The 25,393-nt window shown below is 34.0% G+C and overlaps 2 protein-coding genes and 1 long non-coding RNA gene across 9 annotated transcripts in view; 2 read left to right on the top strand and 1 right to left on the bottom strand.

Annotated features, from left to right (window-relative positions):
• The window catches only part of LOC128996480 (aldehyde dehydrogenase, dimeric NADP-preferring-like), a 50,373-nt gene extending 47,170 nt beyond the window's left edge, over positions 1–3,203 (top strand). For all 7 annotated transcript variants that reach the window (XM_054421839.1, XM_054421837.1, XM_054421836.1 and 4 more), the window contains exon 13: positions 2,865–3,203. In XM_054421839.1, coding sequence (XP_054277814.1) covers positions 2,865–2,891 — 27 coding nt within the window. In that variant the 3' untranslated portion in view covers positions 2,892–3,203. The remainder of the gene's footprint in view (positions 1–2,864) is intronic.
• An 838-nt stretch (positions 3,204–4,041) lies between these two features.
• LOC128996724 (uncharacterized) lies at positions 4,042–14,971 on the bottom strand. The gene is made up of 3 exons (XR_008491056.1): positions 14,802–14,971; positions 4,983–5,105; positions 4,042–4,145 (listed from the first exon to the last, which is right to left on the bottom strand). It is a non-coding gene; the product is annotated as an uncharacterized LOC128996724 (long non-coding RNA).
• A 2,417-nt stretch (positions 14,972–17,388) lies between these two features.
• LOC128997425 (protein O-linked-mannose beta-1,4-N-acetylglucosaminyltransferase 2-like) lies at positions 17,389–18,700 on the top strand. Its single transcript, XM_054423063.1, has 2 exons — positions 17,389–18,617; positions 18,691–18,700. The coding sequence occupies exons 1-2, from the start codon at positions 17,389–17,391 to the stop codon at positions 18,698–18,700; spliced, it is 1,239 nt and encodes a 412-aa protein (XP_054279038.1).
• The last annotated feature ends 6,693 nt before the right edge of the window (positions 18,701–25,393 follow it).

Below are 25,393 nucleotides of genomic sequence, written 5' to 3'. Positions count from 1 at the left end.
ATATGGGGTTTTATGGGAAAATCCCCATTAAAAAACAAAATTTCTAAAAAATGAAAAAACTATCAAAATTGTAAGGACCATTAACATACTATGTTAAATCAAAACCAGATTTTACTCTAAAATCCTATTTTTTGTTATTTTATGGGAAAATAACTTAATTTATAATAACTTTTGAACCGTAATTTTTACAGAAATGGGATTTGTACCATTTTGTTCAGAATTTAAAGGGCTACAACATACTAATTTTTATCAAAATCACTCGGGCCATTTTTAAGAAAATACGATTTTCCGGTTTTTTATGAGAAAATCCCCATTAAAAATCAAAATTTCAAAAAAATGAAAAAACGTCTGGAGATACCATGGATTAGAACCTAAATAACAAATTTCATCGAGATCGGACCACTGGTGTAGTCCCTAGCTCTGTACACATCCAGACACACAGACACACACACACACACACAGACAGACATCACTTTGAAAACCACTTTTTTGGGGTCCAGGGGGACCCAAAACGAATATATCCACTCATTACTCAAACTCGAAAATTTTGACGAAAACAATACTTTCTCCATATACTATGGTATAGGGGGAGAAAGTAAAAATTTATCATAATGCAAAAAACAAAATTATGCTACTGGGCAATGAGAAGGTTTGCAAGAGTTTTGATTCAATAATTAACTTATTTCATAAATGTTTTACTATATCCCAGTACTATTTTTATTTTACTAAGTGAAATATATTTTTGTAACCTGTTCAATAAATTATAGCCTACATAAGATAGAGTTTGAGAGGTTTCCAAAATGTGAGTGCAAAGTCATTTGTTGTAAATTTTGGTCGTGTGGGAGAAAAAAAATCGGTAAAAATAAAATTGCACTTTTCGGGGAAAAGACGCACAACGATACATCGTCGCATGGCACTGAAAGGGTTAAAGAAGAGAAGAAACAAATTTAATGAATAACAATGCCAAGAGTAATAACAAGACTGAAGAAGAAGAAGAAAAAGTGTTTATTGAAATAAAATATCAATATTCTGTTGTAACCAAGTGAAAGGACACCATGACTAAGAAACCCCAATAATAGATCAGAAGAACAGAAGTGGGGTAACTTAAATGGAATTAAAATAAATGTGTTACTTTATGCAGACGATAATATTCTCCTCTCCCCAATGAGCACTGGGCTGCAGCATATGATACAAAAATTAGAAAACTACTGTGATCTGGAGGGATTAAAATTATCTATGGTAATATCAGAACTTTCAGAGCCCAATCCACCGATCTAGGTCCTGTCCTTCAATTTTTGGAAATTGTACCTACCGTCGTTAAGAACTGGTTTGCCTACTCTGACACCTACATCTGTTGTTGAATCAGAGATGAACTAATTGTATTGTTTCTGCTAATTGCTAAAAAAACGTATCCCCGAAATTGAAAAGATCATACTGTAAAATAAGCGATGATATATATCAGCTGGCAAATTAATCAAAGAGTCGACTCAATGATTGTGGAAATACTCAGGATGTACATAACAGTTTGATATAATCATAGATAAAAAATAGTCCCTTGGTAGATTTCTCATCCTTATGGAACAGCTGAAGCCAATTTTATTGTTAGTTCTGTCCGGTTTTCTGTAGATGTCGTGTTTTTTTTTACAATTTGTTTATTGTGATTTCATTAATTTAAAACCTCGTTTAACCAAATAAAACTATCTTATCATAAACAATAACTTGTCCACTAGGTATATAACCAAACAGTGAGACACAAATAATGAGAAACTAACCCTAAAATAATAGAAACAAAATATAATAATTCTTTAGGGATGTGTTAAAAAATAGTAAATACAGAACTGGCATAGTATGGTTTCTTCTTTTTAACTATTATAATAGGTTTATAAATTATAAGACAAATTTTCTTGGATATGAAAGGATGGTTCTAAACAAAACAAAACTTGGGAAATTGAATTTTATTCACTAACTCTCTCTAAATAAATCTTAAAAATAGTTTCTCTACAAACATATTTGGCTTTGTAGGCTATATTGCTTTACTACCATACTTTTTTGGTTGCTAGTCAGTATACTATATTTGAGGAGCAGACAGAGATAATTAAAAAAAAAAAAAAAATTGGAGAAGAAAGAAGAAATGGGGAGGACAAATGGAAGGGGTTAGATATATTGCTTCTAGAAAACTTTTGTTCCGATTCCTATTATTTGAGAATAAAGCAATACTATGTAGGCTTGGTTCTCTAATGATCCTGAAAACTTTCATTGATCTTCTTAGTAGTACATACATAAGAGGTTTTACAAACAATTACCTTTTACAGTCGATTACCGTACCCAAAACAATTTCTACAGGACTCCATTCATATAAATGATCTACGATTTAAAAAATAAAGATGTTAAAATAACATAATAAACTCATGTAAAGGAACAAAAGTACCATTCAAAATTCGACTGTAGTCATCTTCTCTGATTGTGGAAACATAAGGTCCTCATCCAGTGGTTGAGGAGATGATGTAAATTTTCAATTATCAAGTAACCTTTGCAGACGTTTTTAGCAGTTTTAATTATATCACAGAGGTTTCAAAAAAAAAAAAACCAAAGTCATCTAAATACCAACTGAAAACAGGAGGGAAAATTGCTGTGTCTTCGATATCTAAAAGGGTAAAAATTCAACACAAACAATCCTATCGGCTGCTAGTGAAACATCATCATTCATTATCCTTCAGATCTCGCACATTTCAGACTAGACGCTAACTTTTGGGTTATTGACACCACTAAATAAAAAAATATATAAACAATTATATTTAGTGGCTAGGCTACTAGAAATATATAATTATGTAATTGCTTTATCCTGAATGTGACTTTTGTTTCAGGATGAAGACATTGCTGACAAGCCATGAAGATAGAAGTGCAAAGAACCAAAGTTACCTTCAAGCCTTATACTGTATAGCAGAGTTTAGTTTGCTGTTGTAGGTATCATACCCAAAGTTTTTGATTTATCATCAAATATAGCTACCTAGCTAAATGTGTATAGTATATGCTAAATCTTCTTACATTCCTAGAACTGATTATTGTTGTTGCCAAGCTAGTCTTGCCATGCGCATGAAAAGACTTTTCACAATATTTTTAATCATTGTGAAAATTGTCATGAAATATAGGTACTCAAGGAGATTGTAATACTTGTAATAAATTTGTTATATTTTATATTTTAACTGTGAGTTTTATTATATCCATTTATTATTTTGTTATAAAGAGGAGGTGGCAAATGAGGAAAGTATTGAATCGCCTGGGCAGAAATGTTTAACAAAGCACTAGACACATAAAGGTACAGTAGAAACTTGATAGTTCACCATAGACCATGATGACATGACATGGATGACGGCCGATTACGTGTTCGCAAATGTAAAAAACTAGAGCCTTCTTATTGTTTTCATGCATGCAAAAACTCAACACTTTAAAAATGACATTGATTTAAATTCTTTTCTAACATCCAAAGTGAAAAGCAGTTGAATGTTACAAACTATTTTTTTATTGTATACAGTAAGAAGACAAAGAATGTACATTAGAGATGTAAGTTGATAAAGTTAGGTTTTTGGTCAAGTTTAGTTATTCATTAAATTAATTTGTTTTATTTTGTGTTTTAAATACTCCCAGTGTGTAAATGTCCAATATACTCCCTAAAGTTAAACATTTCAATATAAAACACCCCCTTTTGTCCACAAAGTGTCGAACTATCGAGGTTCTGCTGTAATCAAATTATCTATTTTATGTCCTTACCAATGGGACATCCCCCATGATCCTTCAAAGTTTCAAGGCGAAACTTTCGGAAGTAAATATAGTAGTCTGGCAATAAAAAGTAAAAATACAATATTTAAAAATGCACTATTTACATTTACTATGTTTTCGTTTTAACATTGTGTGGCAGGCTTGAAACCCTAAAATCATATAGGGTGATGCAATTGTTATTTGGTGGTCTGCAGTTCACAACACAATTCCTAAAAGATTTGGAGGATTTTGGTAATATAATGAAAAAAAGTTAAACACCAAAAATGGTGGGATTTTCTACAGACCTTTTATTAATTAATATTTACAAAATAATTTAACATAATTTGAAGAGACGGGCTGAACACTGAATCCTACAGAGATCTTCTTAACTGAAACAAAATATAAAGTCATTAACAATCTGTTGTCGGTACAATAACGTAACACTGGTAAAAGTTAGTTCAGCTGAGTGTAAACATCACACACAGACTTGACATGGAAAACACCTAAATTTAATCGACAAGTGATGGTTGGCCAATAAAATCATTGAAGCAGTTTCCAAAACCTTCCCTAATAACCTAAGTTATTAGGTTGAAAGTTACCCTCCCTAATAACCTAAGTGAGGTGTGTATTTTTAATTGAAATATTAAAAATAATCAGTAAATTATAGGCTTTTATCGTTAATCATAGAGTTTATAGGGTATCATAGGGGGGGGGGATTTTATAGGGTTTAATCGTCGGCTTTTATCGCTTTAATCGTAGCTATTTAATCCTTTGAATCAGTTTATGTATTACCCAATCAAAAATCATAAATTTGATTATTTCTCGGATATGATATTTATTTCAACGTTGCGGAGCAGCATGGGTCCTCTAGTCACTTTTTAAAAGACAGAAGCACTATTTCTGACATTGTTAATTTACTTTTTAACATAACCTATTCCTACCATGTAGAGGTACATGGAAATTGTTACAAAATAATTGTTATGTAGCAGTAACAGATTCAGTCTAGTCTTCTTATAACCTAAGAACCATGTCCAACTCCTTGTTCCAATGGGCCTATTATCGAAATTGCATCAGTTAAGTTACTGTATAAATAGTACTATGTCTATTATAACAATAGCAGAGAAACAGCTACCGGTATTTACAAAAGTGTCATGTATATCACGAAACACTTAGCCAGTGTAACTACCAAGAAGGGTGTAATAAATTGCAACAAGTATAGTACTTACCTTTACTGTTCGTCTTGGAATTTGCTACCATAGAAAGGGATGTAATCACAGATGACTCTCCATTCTGTAATGTACACTAACGTTGTTCCGGCAGCTCCTCCAAACAAGGCTAAGGAGGGCACCCTGAAATAAAAATGGGTTTTTATTTAAGGGTCACATAGAATGTCTATATAATTAAATAATTTAATTTGGAAAGAGAGAGGGAGAGAGCTGTATTTACAATCTTAAAAATTGTAACATCAAATTAGAAATAAAGAGACTACAATGTGATGTGATACAACGGATCGGCATATTTGATGGTGAACTGATCTGTAGGCACTGCAGTAGGTCAGAGGAGACAGCCGATCACCTGATCTATGACTGTGTTAAGTTCTCTGACGCTAGAGGGATAACTCTTGGCAATGTGGTAAGGGGTAGATATCTTCCCGAGGAGGAACTAATTGGAAGATTTGGTTTTCATCGGATGCCTGAATTTGTAGGGTGTATCATTGAATCAACTGTATGGGGTGCGCAATAATTCAACTTTCCAGATGAAGTGATTTATGGTCTCGGCCTGCCCCCTGTTTTAAAGATAAGACCTATTAATTAATAAAATCGATCCAGTAGAACAGTAGATTTAGTTGTACAAAGATTTTTAAAACTGAATTTTATAAAAGTAGATTTACGTACAGCAAAACAATGCTACAAAGGGGGAGGCCAACTGTTAAAGTTCAACTGAACCATTGGGTGTCGAGTGGAGTGGAGTAGGCTTACTGAACTACCTCAATACTGACTACTTGACAGTCGACAGCAATAAACTGATGTTTCACGGGCAAATCTTGGTGGTGGGGGTAGTTACTGGGCCTAGCAACTCGGTTTACAACTAAACCACTCTACTCGCTCTCAACTGACCTCTTTTTAGGCCCGTTACTCTTTGTCGTTGAATCTTAGTCCTTCTTTAAAAAATTTGACAATGTTTCATATTAGAGAATCATCTCATAGATTCAATCTTAGAAGGAACGTTGACTTACCAATTTGACTCTCTCGTACCACTTTTCATAAGAACCAGTATTTCTCCATGTGTATCCGTCTTTTTAATTCTCATCATTATGCAGTCAAGGGTGAAAATGATTTAAAAAATGTAAACATGGTTTGAGGGTTTTTAATTTTTTAAATGAAAATAGTGTGTACCTTTTGAAGTTTGTATCTTTAGGCTATTTTATTTTAATGGGTCTGATTTTACTTGTTTAGTTTTAGTGACTTTTGTCCTGTACATTTTTGTATTAGCCTATTATGGCAATAAAACTGTTCTGATTCTGACTCGACTCACCTGCAAGTCTACAACAAACGAGTTGGAGAGCGAGTGACAACTCGCACACTGACTTGCCCACCGTAACTTACTCGACCCGTGTAAACCAGGCATTAACTTTTAGGCAGAGGATAGGCGTCAGGTAACTGGACGTGGATAGGGATATTGTGATATTATCGATATCAATAATGCATATCGACACTTTTGTTTGAACGATATTTCCGATATTGTATCGATATTATCGTGATATCGGAAGAATTTTGTCGATATTGGTTCTTGATAGGCCTATTGAATTTTCTAATTTTATATAAAGTTTTAGTGATATCAACATACCTCACGGCTACCTTTAACTCCAGGCCGCAGCCTTCGAAGTGGCAACTTCGCAAGCGGTATTGTAACAGCTTTTTTGTTTGGAAGCAGCTAATGGTATTTGTGTATTTGTGAAAGATTTGTTACTGGACTATGACAATGTATTAACTCCGCAATGTACAGATCTAGATTTTTAATTCATGTTGTTTCGGTTTTCCATTCTGTATGTTTTATTTTCAATTTTAATAAATTTATGTTCATAAATTTAAATCAATATATGGTCGCCATTTCAATGAAAAGTATTAAAGTATTAAAAATAAAGTGTGAATTAATGAGCTGCAGCTGATGTCATCTGTCTGCCATGTTATCTTATTGAACGTCTGTCACTAAACAACACCACTTACGTTGCCAATTCCACCAGGCCACGGCCTGTAGTTAAATGTGGCTGTGCATACCTTCATATCGAGTTAAGTTATGTACAAGATAAAATCCACACTAATATGGGAATAGCTGGTTATATCTTTTGTGGTAGAAGGAACTAAGTTAGTAGAAACTGATTTTTATTGCTGGAGTGTTTTAGTGGGGCCTTGGTTGGTTGCGCTGTCAGCTGTCACTTGTTAGTTGTCAGAGCTCAAGAGCCATTGATTATAGCCTACACTTAAGTCCACCAGTGCTAACCTTGTTTAAATTGTTGTATATAGGGTAATTATTGTTTTCATTGGAACTCCAAAAAATAAGGCTGGTTTTGAAATGCACTGTGTTTAAGGCTCCAAACAACTATGTTTATCGCTTGGATTTTTATTATTAATTTCATATTTCACTTCCTCTTTGGTCCTTATAAATAAAAAGTAGGCCTACCTAATAACAATCAACAGGTACTAAAGTGAAAGTAACATCCTACATTCTATATGCAGACGACACATCGTTTATTTGGCCTTCTGACAATCTTAACACAGCAATCCATGGAATTGATAACATGATTGATATTGGTAATAATTGGTTTAAGAGTAATTTTCTTGAAATTAATAGTGATAAGACAGAGAAAATATGTTTTACACTACGTAGAAACCAAATTGAAAATCCAGATTTTGTTAAATTGCTAGGTATTTTCTTAGATAAAAAATTAACTTGGGAAGAACATACCAACAATGTTATATCTAAGTTGTCACGAGTTTGTTTTTTATTGCGAAAACTAAAAAACTGTGTATCAAATCACACACTTCTTTCTGTTTACCATAGTTTATTTCATACGCACTTATTATATGGAAATATTCTCTGGGGAAATAGCTGTGGGGCCAGCAGGGTGTTTACTTGGCAAAGAAAAGCCCTGAGGATCATGTTTGATATACCAAATAAAGTCAACTGCAAACCTTTCTTTATAAATAATAATATAATGACACTTTCAAGTATTTATATTTTTAATAATTTAGTCTTTGTTAAACAAAACATTACAAATTTTACTAAATGTCACTCAATACATAACCACTCAACTAGACAATCAAACAACCTGTACATCCCACCAGTTAGACTTTCAAAATTCACAAAAAGCCATAAATATTTACAATTACAACTTTTCAATAAACTTCCCATTCCATTTAGAGAAATTGATAACATAAACCTTTTCAAATCAACATTATCAAGATGGCTAATTAGCAAAGCCTTTTTTTCTATAGACGATTTTTTAAACACAAATAATTACTCTGAACTCTTAACACTATTGGCCACTAGGAGGCAGCCTGCATGACCAAAAATCTTTTTATAAATTTCCTGAATATTTACAAATTGTTTAGTTTTGAAGCATTATTTACTTAAGTTTTGTATAAAATTGGTGTAAAGCATTCAATCTTAGAATTTTAAATTTAAATATTTAGGCCTGTATGTACAGTTTATGCAACAAAATGTTCAATGTTTCATAGGATGATGTATAGATTTAAGCATGATGTCACATTTGTGTCCTGACTTTTGACGTTGTCTATTGTAATTTTATGTTGCTGAATGACAATAAAGATTATTATTATTATTATTATTATTATTATTATCTGCCAAAAGTGAGTCGGTGGCTCAGTCGGTAGCGTCGCGGACTTCGGGCCCAAGGCAGCGAAGTCGTGGGTTCGGATCCTGGTAACATTTTATCAGTACAGTTCACCTTTGTACTGTACCGGCTCACTCCTTGCTTTGCTGTAAACGATCCACGCACGGGCGCTTAGTCTATGTGGACGGGTAAATGCAAGGTTAAAAGAGGCCGCCAACCTCTTAAAAAAAAAAAAAAAAAAAAAGATTTCCTGACAGAACGCCTAATCAAAAATCTTAAACAAGCTCATGCAAGTCATTAAAAAGTAGATTCCTCTAAAGTAATATCGATATTCGATATTGAAGATATCGATATTTGGATCTGATATTATCGCGATATCGATATTAGAGTCTGGAATCGTTATCGATATCTAATATCGATAGATTGCTGATATCGCAACAACCCTAGACGTGGATTAGACATCCGGCAATTACTGTTAAAACCTAACCTAAAAAAGTTAAATTCTGCCCATAAAAAAATTACAAATGCAAAAAATTGTAACAAAAGATGTAGGTACAGTTAAGAAGAAATGGTATTCAAAACAAAATCTTTGACAAAAAGTTAAAGTTACCAATGGGATTCGAACCCTGGATGTCTTGCGCATATCAGCTCAGCACCTTATGCACTACACCACGAACACCGATAGCTGTTCATAGTATAGTTGTGGTAATGGCGTTCCAGGCTCCCACAACCTGGTGACGTCATTGCTTTATACATGCCTTATCCAAGTGTATCCTCTATGTACTGTAACTCTTAACTTATGGACTTTTGGTTTTTTAGTTTGAAATTTTTTTTCATTCTACTCGAAATTTAACGCTGATTCCACAAATTACCTTCTTCTTCCGTGGAAAACGACCAAAAATTTGTTTTTACCAAAACACGTCATGTGGGTACTCAAATTAACCTGAATATTAAGCAGATCACGACTATGCAAGAATTTTTTGGATCCGACGTCAAATAAGCGAGATTTTCACGAAAACGTGATACTACCAGCAATAACTCCAACTCACTAAGGGACAGGTGGGTATTCGGGGTTTTGGGTGGGGGAGACATCTAACGTGGTTTATCATTGTAATTTAATGTGTAAAAAATAATGGGTAATTAGTCTGGAGAATTATGGGAAATATCCTTGAAATTGGGAAATTTTTCAGTACCAACCTATTCATTGTACCAAAATTTCAAAAGTAATTCTAATCTATAAAAAAGGCGATAAGAACCTTTGTCAAAATTATCGCCCGATCTCAATAGTTCCAATTTTATCAAAAGTTTTTGAAGCTCTCATGTTGAAACAACTCAATAATTTTTTTGATTCCAATAAGTTGATGTCTGACTCTCAATTTGGTTTTAGAGCTGGTAGATCAACCACTATGGCAGTCTCTCACATTTCCAATTACATTATTAATGCTTTTGAAGATAAAAATACTGTGTCCATGCTTCTTTTTGACTTAACAAAAGCTTTTGATTGCATTCCGTTTGACATTTTGCTGACAAAACTCAAATTTTATGGACTTAAAAACTCAATAGACATAATTGAATCATATCTGACCAACAGGAGGCAATTTGTTAGTGTGGAGGGTAAAAACTCAACATTGACAGCAATTAAAGCAGGAGTTCCGCAGGGCTCGGTCCTGGGCCCTTTTCTTTTCATTGTCGCAGTCAATGATCTTCCATGTAACATCCCTATTGACTGTGTTATATATGCAGACGACACCACAATTTTCACTTCTGATAAAGATCTTACAAAGCTCTCAGAAACACTTTCTAATGCAGAAAACAGTGTTTTAAACTGGTTTTCTACAAATAAACTCATCTGTAACCAATCTAAAACCCAGAAAATAGAATTTTCACTCTCTTCAAACAAATTAGACCACTCAGTCAAACTTCTTGGCATTCACCTTGATAGTAAATTAAATTGGAAAATTCACATCACAAATTTAAGCAAAAAACTATCGAGAGTTTCATGTCTATTCTGGAAACTCAAGTCTTTTGTTGACATTGAATATCTCAAACTAGCCTACTTTGGACTGTTTCAATCCCACATTCAATATGGAATCCAACTCTGGGGCCAATCCCCCCATGTTCATGAGCTTCTACTTAATACAAAAAGAAGTCATCCGCACTATGTCGGGGGCTGGCCCTGCGGAGCACTGCAAGCCACTTTTTGTCAGACTAAACATTTGCACAATCATTAACTTATACATCTACAATGTACTTATATACACTAAAGCCAATCTCAATGAGTTTTCCACCAGGCAGAATTACCATTTCCACCATACACGAAATAAGGAACAACTGGATATACCACATCACAGGCTGGCCATCACAGGTAATTCTTTCAAACTCAATTGTGTGAAATTTTATAATAAGCTGCCTGAGCCTCTTCAGGCAGACAGCCTTTCTCTTCCTCTTTTTAAGACAAAAATTCATAACTGGCTTGTAGCTAACCCATTTTACTCAGTTAAGGACTTCATAAATTATAAAATTAATGCCGAATCATTCATCCTGTAAATCAAGAACTCTCAATCATTATTCTCAATCTTTGTTACCTATAGATATGAACATGTTTAGTAATATTTTATTTAATGTAATTTGTATCTGACAATGCCTATTCCTATGTACAACTTGGTCAATGGCAATAAACTTTCTTATTCTTATTATTCTTATTGCTTGTAGTAGCACTGCCATGTTGCTTGTTAGGTTAGGTTAGGTTGGTTAGGTTGGGTTGGTTAGGTTAGGTTGGTTAGGTTATGTTAGGTTAAGTTAGGTTATGCTAAGTATCATCCATTTTACCTGTTAAATTAAAACATAAACAATTATAATAAAATAATGACCAGCTGATCCTGATCAGCTGGTATTTCAACACAGACAAAAGTTGGAACAAAAATCCAAATAGCATCTCATATTTACGTGAAAATCTCGCTTAGCCTATTTGATTCCCACCTGTCCCCTAGTGAGTTGGAGTTATTGCTGGTAGTATCACGTTTTCGTGAAAATCTTATTTGACGTCGGATCAAAAAATTTCGATTCACACATAAGTTATCAGTCGAGTCACAGTTCCGTTACAGTCCAGTTACAGTTCAGTCTCAGTTGCATCCGCAATTTCTCAGTCAACTGTCCGTCAGTTGGTTTCAGTCAATCTTCCGTCTATAATATTTACAGTAATTTACAGTCCAAAATTTCTAATTATAAACCTAAATTCCCTCATATTATCATTTTCCATCTTGTTGATTGTTATAAACAGTACTCAAAATATAAACACAACCATTTAAATAACAATAACACTATTTTCTAACCTCAAACAGTTCTGTCAGGCGTCCGAACAATCAAAAAATATCGTTGGAAAGAAATCTGAAATTGACTGACGGGACTGCAACGGATGAGTGTAGATAGCGCGATAGAAAATCAATTAAAGAATATTTTTGTTAACTAACTGTGACGTGCCTGAAGTGACTGGACTGCGACGTGCCATAACTGATGTGTGTGAATCGACCTTAATGGTCGTTTTCCGCGGGAAAAGAACGTCATTTTCGGAATCAGCGTTAACCCTCCGAGTGTTATGCGTCGCTGCAGCGACTCACGAACACTGTTTACGGCGAAGGCTCTATGACTGACAAAATCGGATTGAACTGGATCGAGTTTGGTATCGTTCTTTTCATTATATTCTAAGCTTTCTCCAGAGGTCTGTCTCTAAGCGCTTTATGTTCTCCGAGCCGATCGTAATTGTAGCAGACAGCTGACGTGCGTATTTGTTTTAGTGTTAAAAATCAAAAGTAGTGATATACGTGGTGCATTATAAGAAGATTTAAGTGATTTTGAAGGGCTGGTTGATGATCCTGAAGAAGTAGGTAGTGATATTGATGTAAATTATCAGCCAGATTCCTAGCTATGGTTAGGCTATGCATTCTTAGCTAAACGCTATGTACTGAAATCTGTTTTTTGCCCATAACTTATTTATTTGCAAATCTACTCCCTTATATTATTTGTAATCCTCATAAAATTTAGAACAAAGTTGCTATTTTTAAATATTTATAGGCCTATAATTTATACAATTTCATTGAGCGCGAACTTATTTTTTTTTTCAATTTTTCCAAAATAATTTTTATTTTTACCTAAAAATTTTTTTTGAAACAAATATTCCTTAAGTTTTATGTATGATATTGAAGCCCATGATTTTCCAAACAAAATGGTATAATGGTAGTACCCACATGACGTGTTTTGATAAAAAAAAGTTTTTGGTCGTTTTGGTCGTTTTTCCGCGTTATGGTCGTTTTCCGCGGAAAAAGAACGTCATTTTCGGAATCAGCGTTAAATTTCGAGTAGAATGAAAAAAAAATTCAAAAATCGCGTGCAAACCCTAAAATGCATATTTACCCATTTTAGGGTTTGCACGTGATTTTTTAAAACTTTTTTCATCCTAGAGGCCTACTTGAAATTTAACCCTCCGAGTGTCCATAGTTTAGGCCTTAATGTCCGCCTATTTTTGGCGCATTTGCAAGGTTTTATTAAAACGGATCTGAAAAGCTTAAAACAATGTTAATTCTACTGTTCTATACCATTTTGTTTGGAAAATCATGGGCTTCAATATCATACATAAAACTTAAGGAATATTTGTTTCAAAAAATTTTTGTTAGGTAAAAATAAAAATTATTTTGGAAAAATTGAAAAAAAAATAAGTTTGCGCTCAATGAAATTGTATAAATTATAGGCCTATAAATATTTAAAAATAGCAACTTTGTTCTAAATTTTATGAGGATTACAAATAATATAAGGGAGTAGATTTGCAAATAAATAAGTTATGGGCAAAAAACAGATTTCAGTACATAGCGTTTAGCTAAGAATGCATAGCCTAACCATAGCTAGGAATCTGGCTGATAATTTACATCAATATCACTACCTACTTCTTCAGGATCATCAACCAGCCCTTCAAAATCACTTAAATCTTCTTATAATGCACCACGTATATCACTACTTTTGATTTTTAACACTAAAACAATGATAAACATAATAAAACACATCAGTCATCGGTCCGAGGTTAACTAACCTGTTTACAAATACGCACGTCAGCTGTCTGCTACAATTACGATCGGCTCGGAGAACATAAAGCGCTTAGAGACAGACCTCTGGAGAAAGCTTAGAATATAATGAAAAGAACGATACCAAACTCGATCCAGTTCAATCCGATTTTGTCAGTCATAGAGCCTTCGCCGTAAACAGTGTTCGTGAGTCGCTGCAGCGACGCATGACACTCGGAGGATTAACGCTGATTCCGAAAATGACGTTCTTTTCCCGCGGAAAACGACCATTAAGGTCGATTCACACACATCAGTTATGGCACGTCGCAGTCCAGTCACTTCAGGCACGTCACAGTTAGTTAACAAAAATATTCTTTAATTGATTTTCTATCGCGCTATCTACACTCATCCGTTGCAGTCCCGTCAGTCAATTTCAGATTTCTTTCCAACGATATTTTTTGATTGTTCGGACGCCTGACGGAACTGTTTGAGGTTAGAAAATAGTGTTATTGTTATTTAAATGGTTGTGTTTATATTTTGAGTACTGTACTGTTTATAACAATCAACAAGATGGAAAATGATAATATGAGAGAATTTAGGTTTATAATTAGAAATTTTGGACTGTAAATTACTGTAAATATTATAGACGGAAGATTGACTGAAACCAACTGACGGACAGTTGACTGAGAAATTGCGGATGCAACTGAGACTGAACTGTAACGGAACTGTGACTCGCATATTTACCGGACTGTTAACTGGAGAACTTAAATCTAGCCTATGTTCACGTGTATCACCTGCCAAGGAGTAAACTTAGCTCTACCAAAATCTTAAGTCCTTAAGATAAGTTTAGTGCAGGATCTAGGCCTATCTTAAGCCTTGCTTACACTGCTGTTATTGAGTAGGCCTAGGCCTAACTTAACTAGGCCTAGGCTAAGTTACATAAGTCAGTGATCAGACGACATAAAATTTGGTGGTCAGATGCAGATTATAGATAACAAGTTGCAAAATAAGAGCATTTTTTGGCCACATTTAGGCTAGGCCTATTTAGGCCACTTCGATTAAGAGGCTAATCACACTGAAAAAAAAATAGTCTACAAGATAACTTCTAACTATTCGATTCCCAGCAAAGATTTACTTACCACTTAGTCAGTAGATCAACGTGTTTTTTGCCAACGCGCGCCATAAGTCCGACAGGCATTTTGTGTTTTAAATAATGAAATAGACAATTTTGATACGACTTATAACCTGGGAACCTTCAAAGGAATGAAAGGTCGTCTGTTCTGTTCTGTCCAGTCCAGCCCAGCAGAAACCAGAACAAAAAGAACAGCCGAACAGCGTTTGGCGTTTGCCAATCTTGCCAACACGAACACATAACACAAAATACCCCCGCCGCAGCAAACCTGCAGACTAAGCGAATTTCAACTCGTCTGATTACATTTATACTAAAATATTTCCATAAATAAGACATATTATTCCCTATTTAAATAACATTAGATTTAACGAGTGCTTAGGTTTGCTGCTACGGGGAAGGTAAAAAGTGTTTTTTGACCATACGTCAATAGTATAGGATGAAATAAATAAATTTGCCAAATTTTATCAATATATACCCATAAACAAGTAAACTACAACAATTTTCATTTTCTCCATAAGAATAACATGGGAATTTTTAATTACACTATTTTTGAATTTTCTCCGTGACCGTTAGGCATACAACAGCGCTTTAATATACTAAATTATTTCTTTTTTTAAGCTCTACAAAACGGTTTAGAAAGAAATCGCAAAATTTTTTGTTTTTAGGTTGAAAAATGGGAAAAACCCATTTTTACCCCATAAAACCCCCCATAAACCCCCGTTCCCATGGTCCGATTATGCTGGATCGCAAACTCGTTCGAATAAACGTAGGTTTACACGTTTGTACCAAATTTCATCAAAATCGGATCATTTTTGCTCGAGTTATCGCGCTAACGGACACATATATATATAAATATATATATATATGAATTTGAACGGATGGTGTTTTTGGCCTCTAGGGACCTCAAAATGAAAAATTAGATCGGTCTCGGGTCCAGGTCTTACCATGAGTACTACGGTAATAGCTTATTCCCTATGTGGGAAATTCGCTAAAAGAATCTGCGTTGGGCGTCTTTGCATTCACGGCCTTTGTTATCACGCATAGCCACCTCTAATACTCAATGTGTACTAGAGCCTGGCCGCCTTTAGCGTCCTTCGTGAAGTGGCAACGTCGCAAGTAGGGTTGTTAACAGTGATGTTTTGTTTCGAAGCAGCTAATGATATTTGTGTATTTACGAACGCTTAGTTACTGGACCATGAAATTATTTAATCCGCTTTTAATGTGCAGATATAGATTTTCAATTTATATTGTTTTGGTTTTCAATTCTGTAAGTTTTATTTCAATATATTTTAATAAATTTATGTTCCTAAATTCAAATTTAAATCAATGAAGTGGGAATTAATTAGATGATGCCACCTATTTGCCATGTTATCTTATGGGACGTCTGAAACAAAACAACCCTGCTTGCGACGTTGCGACTTCGAAGGCCGCAACGCGCCTTTTGTCCGGCCAGGGGCCCATTTCATAATAAAGTACAAACTAATATTATTAGTAAATCAGCTGATCGCCCAATGCAAATCTAATAGAAATTACAAGCTACAAGTTGTAACTTGTAACTTGTAGTTTATTATGAAACGGGCCCCTGGAGTTAAAAGTTAAAGGCGGTCGTGCTAAACACAATGGTTATTATAATCAGAGAATGATGCCATAGAGCCATAGATTAAACTAATACACTCCCTTGTGTTAACATCTTTTATACATCTTGAAAAATATGCACTGGGCCCTATGACACAAAATTCGTATCTATAGGTTCTATATGGGACCCCTTGAGACAATGAATGAAATAAATACATTATCTATGTAGGTACTAGCAGAGTTCCCGTCCTACGTACGGGGTTGGCATATAACTTAATGCTTATTGCAGCTATACTCAAGCTTTGCGTTTGCAATGGGGGACGACACATTTTGATAAAATTTGCATCTTTAAATATACGGTATACAATAGTATAATAACACATCTACCATAGCCTTAATGTTCCACTACCACAATAGAAAAAAATTAATTATTAAAATTTCACAAAATATCAAAAATTATTCATGAAATTAAAAACATAAACATGAACTAGACACGAAAAACGAGCTTCAAAATTTACATGTGGTTGGTTAGTAGGTTAGTAGTAATAGTGATTTTGTTCCACTGCCGTTGGACTGAAAAATCAGTAGCCGCATAAGAAGTAGAAGTAGCTCGTAGTGTGGGTGAAGTGAAGTGAAATCAAACTGTCACTGTCAAGTGTCAAGTCACTGGAATAATCAAAACATAACCTTATTTTTACAACCTAGTAATTGGTTCTACTTTGTTTATGATTGAATTCGTGAAATATTAAAGCCTCAAGTTATTCCAATTTTATTACTAATCGAGATTTTTTCGATTAAACTGAATTACTTGCTAAACTCCAGTGTCCAGTGTGTGTTTTAGTTAAATAACATTAAACCTCATGAATTCGAGTTCTTATAAATTATTTTGTGGTGCTCTGGGCTCGGTTATTGGATTTATAATTGCTATATTCTCGAACAACCATTTAGGCTCATATAATTCAACGCCTACAACTATGGACCTATTAGGCCTATACCCCCCTGAGGGTTTTAATAGGAATATGATTGCGGCAGAGAATTTAGGTTCTTCCATTTGGTGCAACATCAGGTTTGATAGTACCAAGTTCTGCAAGTTCAACAATCTATATTACATTCCCAAATTCAAGGGGCACTTTTTCTTTTTAATTAATGAGTTTTCTGTAATATCTGGAGTTGATGATCTAAAAAAATTAAGCCTGTCAACAGTTCAAAACCACAGTGGATTATATTTGAAACTTATACTGATCAAATCCACTCATCATTTACTTAAAGAAAACTTTACTGTAGCAAATATGAACTCATTTATTTTAAAACGATTTAAACCAGACAATATAATGCATGTTATTCATGACGACTTGTTACCACTCTTCGTAACATATAAAGAGTTGTGCTCAGGAAATATTTCATTGTGTTCATCAACTTATCAATTATTGTTGATGGACAGTCCAAACGATAATGAACCATATTATGAATGGTACAAGCACTTTTCTATCCATACACCCATCATCCTTGGCAAATTAAAGAACCCATTGTGTATTAAAAAAGGATATTTCGGTTTGTCCAATTCAAGCATTTGGTTTCAATACGGATTTAAAACCACTCAAGGGCCAGTCCTAGAAAGTAATATAAATGGCTTCATCTTGGCAGAATTCAGTGATTTTATCAAGAAGCAGTTCGGGCTGAAAAGAGAAATAAACTTGGACCATTCGGATTTTTTACCAATATTATTATTTAGTCGAAAACTTAACCGTAAAATAATAAATGAGGCTGCTATGCAAGATAGTATGGAATACATTGCCGAGTCAACACTAAAAAAAAACTTTTCAATAATAAATTTGGACTTGTCAACAAATAACTCCACAAGCATAATCAATTATCTACACCAGTCTCAGCTTTTAGTCGGTATGCATGGATCGGCCATGATTTTAGCCATATTCATGCCGCGAGGATCCCGTATCATAGAACTTTTCCCTTTTGGAATACAACCTAACTTTGTATCTCCTTTGCGGGCTCTGTGTCAAAACAAACATATCTACTACAATTATGAATCATGGGTGAACATGAACGAGTCCAACACTATAACTCATCCTGAATATCCACCACTGCATGGAGGAATTCTCCACCTGGAAAAAACTAAACAGGAAGAAATAATAAAAGTTAAAACTGTACCGGCTGTAGAGTGCTGTCATAATCCAGTATATTTATTCAGAATGTTTCAAGATACAATAGTCGATGAAAGCTTCTTCACTATGTTTCACAGCTTTGTTTCCAAACAAACTGATTATGATTCATCCAAACAAACAATAACAAAACATAAATTACAGTATGAAATAGAGAGGTGGTATTTCCCTCCACCTGTGTTCAATGTAAGTTGTATATGTTATGATCAACAGTTAAAACTCTCTTGGAACTATCCGTTTATGCACAAAGGGATAACGTTCAGTATTGCAACTAGCAATGGAGTTTTGGCTATATCAGAAGAAACTAATATCTCGTTTGAAATGAACGAGTGTGACAAAAACAAACAACTATCATTTTCAGTCTGGATAAAGGTTATTGATGGCACAAAAGAAAGCTTGGATTATTTTGAAGAATGTGAAATTTCTTACAAGAGATAGTTTGATTAACATCTCATGTCAAAGTTCCAACTTCTGAAAAAATGATACTGTACATACATCTGTTTTGTTAACAGAACAAACTTGTTGTAATTTCAGTACTCATGTAGGCCTACAAACTGGTTCCAGGAAAAAAATCGTCAAGCTTTATCCATGGAAGAAAATGGGAAAATGGCTGACAAGAAACTTGGTAATCTTTATTTGAGTCAAAACTAAACTATAATTAGCCTATTATTAATTTTGTTTCTACTCTGGTTGCATAATTCCTTCCTTTGTCATCTAAATTTTGTTCTTTACCACAAAATATTAATTCTTTAGAAATTATTTGGGATAATGTCTTACATAGGCTAGGTTTATCTCATTAGCTCTAAGGCCACATCTCCACTTGCTGTTAGTTTTAAATCTAGAAAGTGTGACTGGAAACAGTGTTTCCATTTGCGGGATTACCTATTATCCCGAAACGGGATTTTAAGACCTTGAGCGGGATTAAAACGGGATTTTTGGCTGTGACAACGACTATCTTTATTTTTTTCTACTTAATTTAAAAAAAAAAACTAACTCCAATTGATTAAAATACTGTGGCAAAATATAATAGTAATGTTTAAACAACTTTTTAAACATGATACATCAAATATAATATTTGGGATTGTACAAAAAATATCATTAATCATATTAATTTGCGGCATGACAGGTGCAGGGTACACTCGACTGCTAGTGAAGCCACGGCACATGCGACAACACTGCAGATTGTGATCTGTATTCTGTTGCATATGAAACCACTCAACTGTTGTGTGTAGTCCATCCAAATTCCAGCACAATACAGCCAGTGGAGCCATCCCATAAACTGTTTTAAAATGACCTTTTGATTTCAGGGAAGTTATATGAAGCAGCTGTGAGGAATTCCAAATCAACAAGACATTTTGTCAGGTGAACATTAATACCACTGAAATTGAAGATTTCAGAAAACTAAGTTATAGGCCTATTTTTATTATTATTCTTGTAAATGTTAAAGATTTAAGATAGATAAAACATCTTGCATTTTGATGTTGGTGTTTGTTTGTTTCTTTTACTTTCCTAGTAAAATTGAATTAACGATCAGCAATCTGACACATGCTTTCTCCCATTATTTTGTCAATGCATTGTTTTACAAAAAAAAAAAAAAAACAGGAATAAGAATGTTTTTGGCCTGTGGAGACCTCAAAAAAAAAAAAAAATTGTTCCCAGGTGTTACCACGAGACCTACGGTAATAGCTTTCCCAACATGGGGAATTCGCTAAAACAATAGTTTCTGATAATCTACGATTAAAAATATACTAGTGCACATGTTGCTCGAATTCGAGCAATTGAAAAGTATTACAGGAGCTATTTCAAAACGAATAAAAGTAATCTTTACAATAAGTTTAAAAGAGTTAACTCAAAGATTTCCGGTGTGTAACTCAGACCATGTTTATCTTCGTTATTGATAAACCTAAAGCATTCCGGCCGGTTTTCTCCTTCTCAAAATGCTTCGCTGTACAGGCTACACAGGTCATTGATAGGGGGGCAATTGAGAACGAAAAGTCGTTTTGGGGTAGTGTTAGGGCGCATTTGTAACCTAATAGTTGACTAGTTGAAATTGTCCAGGGTCAGGTCCTGACTGTGATGATTTAAGCCTATTACGCGCCACTGTTCTGTAGCTGCGATCGTTATCACGATTACGCATCCTGTCTGTTTCATTGTCGTCGCGTTGGAGGCATTTAAAAGAAAATACCCCCGCCGCAGCAAACCTGCAGACTTAGCGAATTTCCATCTGCCTGATTGGATTTAAACTAAAATGTCTCCTTAAAAATATCACATTTATTACAATACAATACCATATTCTTTATTTTAATTCGTCAAGAATTACAATAGTGTCAATACAATAGTGAATTGTACATTCCCCATTTAAACAGAATTAGTTTAATGAGTACTTAGGTTTGCTGCAACAGGGAGGGTAAAAAAGTTTTTTTTAATGTAAAATATTAAAAGGTACTGTGGTTTAGTAAGAAATTAATGTATTTTCCAAATTTGATCAAAATATGTTCATAAAAAAGCAAACTACAACAGTTGACTTAAGAATAACATGGGAATTTTAAAATTACAATTTTTTTGAATTTTCTCCGTAACAATTAGGCGCATAATAACGCTTCAATATACTAAATTATTTGTTTTTTTAAGCTCTACAAAATGGTTTAAAAAGAAATCGTGAAATTAAATGTGTTTTTAGGGTCAAAAATTGGAAAAACCCATTTTTACCCCATAAAACCCCCCATAAACCCCCGTTAACATAGTCCGATCATGCTGGTTCGCGACCTCATTCAAGTTTATCCCGCCTTACACCTTCAAACCAAATTTTATCAAAATCGGACAAAAATTACTCAAGTTATCGTGCGGATGGACACACACATATATATATATAAATTTGAACGAATGGTGTTTTTGGCCTCTGGGGACATCAAAATGAAAAAGTAAACGGTCCCGGTTAGGTCTTACCATGAGACCTACGGTAATAGCTACTTCCCTATAGGGAAATTCGCTAAAACAACAAATAAACAAATTATAGCTACACTTAAGTTACAATCACGCTAACACGATCCGTCATAGCGACACAAAACAACAATAAATACACAAATTTAAGATACAACCATACTAACACGATCCGTCTTGGGGGTTATGTTTACACAAACTTAAATCTATATAAATAAAATTAGAGTTTTGTCTGTACATTGCTCATAATTATATACTTTTAGGTTATTTTTACGTTTTATACATTACAGAAGCAGAAACGAGTCTTATCTCAATTTCTGTCTGTCTGTCTGTCTGTCTGTCTGTCCCTTTGTCTGTAACACTCAAGATGGCATTTTACGCAATCTTCTCCGTGAAAACCAGAGTACATATCAAGATCCAAGCCATTTTAATGTATTCACTGGATTGGCGAGAGTGTCTTTAGTGATTTAAATATAGCCTCACTACTTTGTAAATAAAATTACGGACGTTCAAAAATGCAGTTTTGTGCGATTTTTGTCAAATTTTCGTTCAATTTTTATTACAGAATCGTCTATGAAATAACGAACAGCTGTTCGGATCAAGATTATTTTTTCTAGCTGTCAATGACATGTTTACAAATGCTGTTTACAAATACCGCAACTATTTCGAATCACGTTTTGAAAGCAAATCCCAACCTAGTGAGATTAAAAACGTTTTTCTTACATAACGGATTTAATTAATCGCAAGTGCAATAATATAGTCTAATAGTAAATAACTAGACATCGTCCAAATCGGAACCAGAAATTCTTTGAGTATAAAATGTTTCTTGAGTTTTGACAACCAGAAAGAAGACCTTGAATCAGTGTTGTATACGGCTGTGACACTGAAATGATCGTCGCCAATAGCTTACAAAAAAGGTTTCCACTCATTGACGGCGCTTCAATGGCGATTGTGTAAAGTGTAAAGTAAAAAATCACAACTGCAGTGGGTGATTGTAACAGAGGTTTTACAGAGGAAGTGCTAAACTCGCTTTTCCAATGTGTCACTTTCTGTTTCTACTCACCGTGTGATGCAATCGCTGGACCATACAGCCAATAGGCCCATAGCTCATATCTTGGGTACGTAAGCCTACATATTTATTCATAACAACCTTTTTGACGACGATCCTTGATACCGGTACTTTCCCATAGAATACATGGCCTACCTACTTAAAAAATAAAATTACAAATGACCAAAACCCCAACATTGTGTGATTTTCGTCACATTTCCTTCTAATGTTAATAGATATACTAATCATTGTTTAGAGAATGCGTAATCTATTAAATTACAAAAAGTTGTTTGGGTAAGGTTGCTTTTTTTTCAAACTGACACCGATAAGTTTACGCTATAACTTTTTACGAGAAAATCCAAAAGCAAGAGATCAATAACCTCGAAGCTAGATATTAATGTACAGTAGAACCTCTTTAATCCGAACCCCTGTAATCCGAAGTCCACTAATCCGAACCCCTCATTGCTGTACTCTATACACAGTACAGTACTGTAGTTCTTTATTGTATACTGTATTTAATTTACAGTACTGTTTATTCACCACGTTTACTACTGTATTAAATAAACACTGTATTTTACTTTATAAAACATTTTTCACTTTTCCCAAAATAATGTTGATCAATTTTAGCCATGTTTTAGCTATTGTTATGTATAAACAACAATATGTTCTGTAATCCGAACTATTCAATAGTCCGAACTACCCCTGGTCCCAATTAGTTCGGATTAAAGAGGTTCTACTGTATTTAATTGGTCCGATTTACTGTAATTCTTAGGTAGGTTCTTACGTAGGTACTGGTTCTTTTCCTTAGAACCGGTAGTTTACAAATTAGATATCGTTGGTGTTGCACCTTATTTATTAGAGCCGTCCGTATTCAATTTAAGTGATGTCTTAACTCTGTATAAGTTTTGCTTTTTCTGCCTGGATTCCAAATCTTAGCTTACCCGGTATGCTAAGAAAATGATAACCTATTTGAGTAAAACATTTGTTGGGCAAACCATCATGAATTGTTTACGCCTTTATATTGTTTATGTATCAATAGTTCGTGGCCTTTGTTGGATTGTTGTATTGTGTTGTTTTGTTGTATGTTGGTAACGCATTAATGTCCTTATTTCTCAGTGTTTCACGGAATGGACAAGAGCACCTTTGATACTGAAAATGTCAACCGGAATAAAGTGTTAAATGGTGAGGTTGAGGTAGTACTTTAAATACGTTTAAGTTAACCGATGTGGAAAGTAACTTTCAATTATAGGCCTACTTTAGGGCTACGCTTCATGGATCTATAAAACATTTTTAAGTTTAATCATTGGACATATGGACCAACACGATCCGGGCGACATTTAATTGCGAAGCATTTATTTTGGCTTGAACTGTCAGATACTGTATTTGCGAAGGTTTATATATAATAGTTTTGCCAGCATATCTGCAAATATGCAAACTAATTGCTGCTCTTAATCTTAATATAAGAAGGTTTCAACTGACTACTATAAGATCCCCGTGCGTAGAACGGGCACACAGCTAGTAGTAAATAAATGTACCTACTCGTGTTTCATTGAATTGAAAAATAAGTAACAGCAATTATATTATACAGCTGATCAAAATGTAAACAATTATGTTCATCATAAGGATAACATGGGAACTTTCAAAGCCACTGGGACAGAGCCCAAGGGACTTTTTCAAAAATGTAAGGCCAGTTTGCAAATCTACGCGACACGCTCTTTCCAATGAGACGTCAATGGATAAAATCGGTTAAGAAATGGCGGAGGAGCGTATTAATTATATAGATATTTAGTCTTGCACAGCAAAATTGTAAATTTTTCCCACATTTGAGTGAATTAAGTTAGTTCAGTACAAAGCTCATTTAGATAGTGATTTTGTACTTGTAGCTGTTTTTTCAGTGTCTATATCTATATGTCTGTTGATTTATTATTTTATATTTGTCCATATTGCACATGTAATGTCTTATCATACTGTATTTGACTTTGTCGATTTCCATGTGCTTAACGACAATAAAATTCTTGATTCTTGAAAAAGACTCATTTGACAATTTTCTTATTACTTACTCGTCTTAAAATAAAAGTTCATAAAAGGAATCAAAAGATTTAACCTGAGTAATAACGATTAAAAATTTTATTACACAAGAGAACATTATGTTATAAATATTTACAAGTTGTCAAATCATATATCATATGCATAATTTAAAATATGATTCGCCATCTAAAAAAAAAAAAATAAAAACTGTAGAATTAAAATGAATGCAATTTAACATTTATAGCATAGGTAGACCTATAGAATCTCTATGTATAATAAATGGTATCAGCAATCTAACACATACTTTCTCACATTAGCTTGTCAACAACCTTTATCATGGGTCAGCCACTAATGGCCAGGAGGAAATTTGATACTCTGGCGGAAACTGATTTTCTTTTTTTATGAGAAAATAACATAAGTTGCAATAAATTTTGAACCATAACTTTTACAGCAATGGGAGTTGCACCATTTTGTTCATAATTTAAAGGACCATAACATATTAAATTTTTATCAAAATCGTTAGGTCAATTAAAAAAAAAAAACTTTTCCACCATTTTATGGGTTTTTGTGGGAAAATAATCATTAAAAATCAATATTTAAAAAAAAGAAAAAACTTCTTGAAATCCCATGGATTAGTACCTACATACCAAATTTCATCAAAATCAAACTACAGTTAGTTGTGGTCTGTATCAATCAGTACACATCCACACATACAGACATCACTTTCAAAACAATATTTTGGGTTCAGGGGGACCCAAAACGGAGATATCCATCTAAACTCGAAAATTTTGACAAAAACAATACTTTCTCCATCTAGGCTACGATGGTATA

This window comes from Macrosteles quadrilineatus, unplaced genomic scaffold, assembly GCF_028750875.1.
Source record: "Macrosteles quadrilineatus isolate MER2022 unplaced genomic scaffold, UCM_ALF_1.0 Scaffold_6__1_contigs__length_79288215, whole genome shotgun sequence".
NCBI classification, from domain to species: domain Eukaryota; kingdom Metazoa; phylum Arthropoda; class Insecta; order Hemiptera; family Cicadellidae; genus Macrosteles; species Macrosteles quadrilineatus.
The sequence above is the reverse complement of the archived record's forward strand: the minus strand, read 5'-3'. Positions and strand labels throughout refer to the sequence as shown.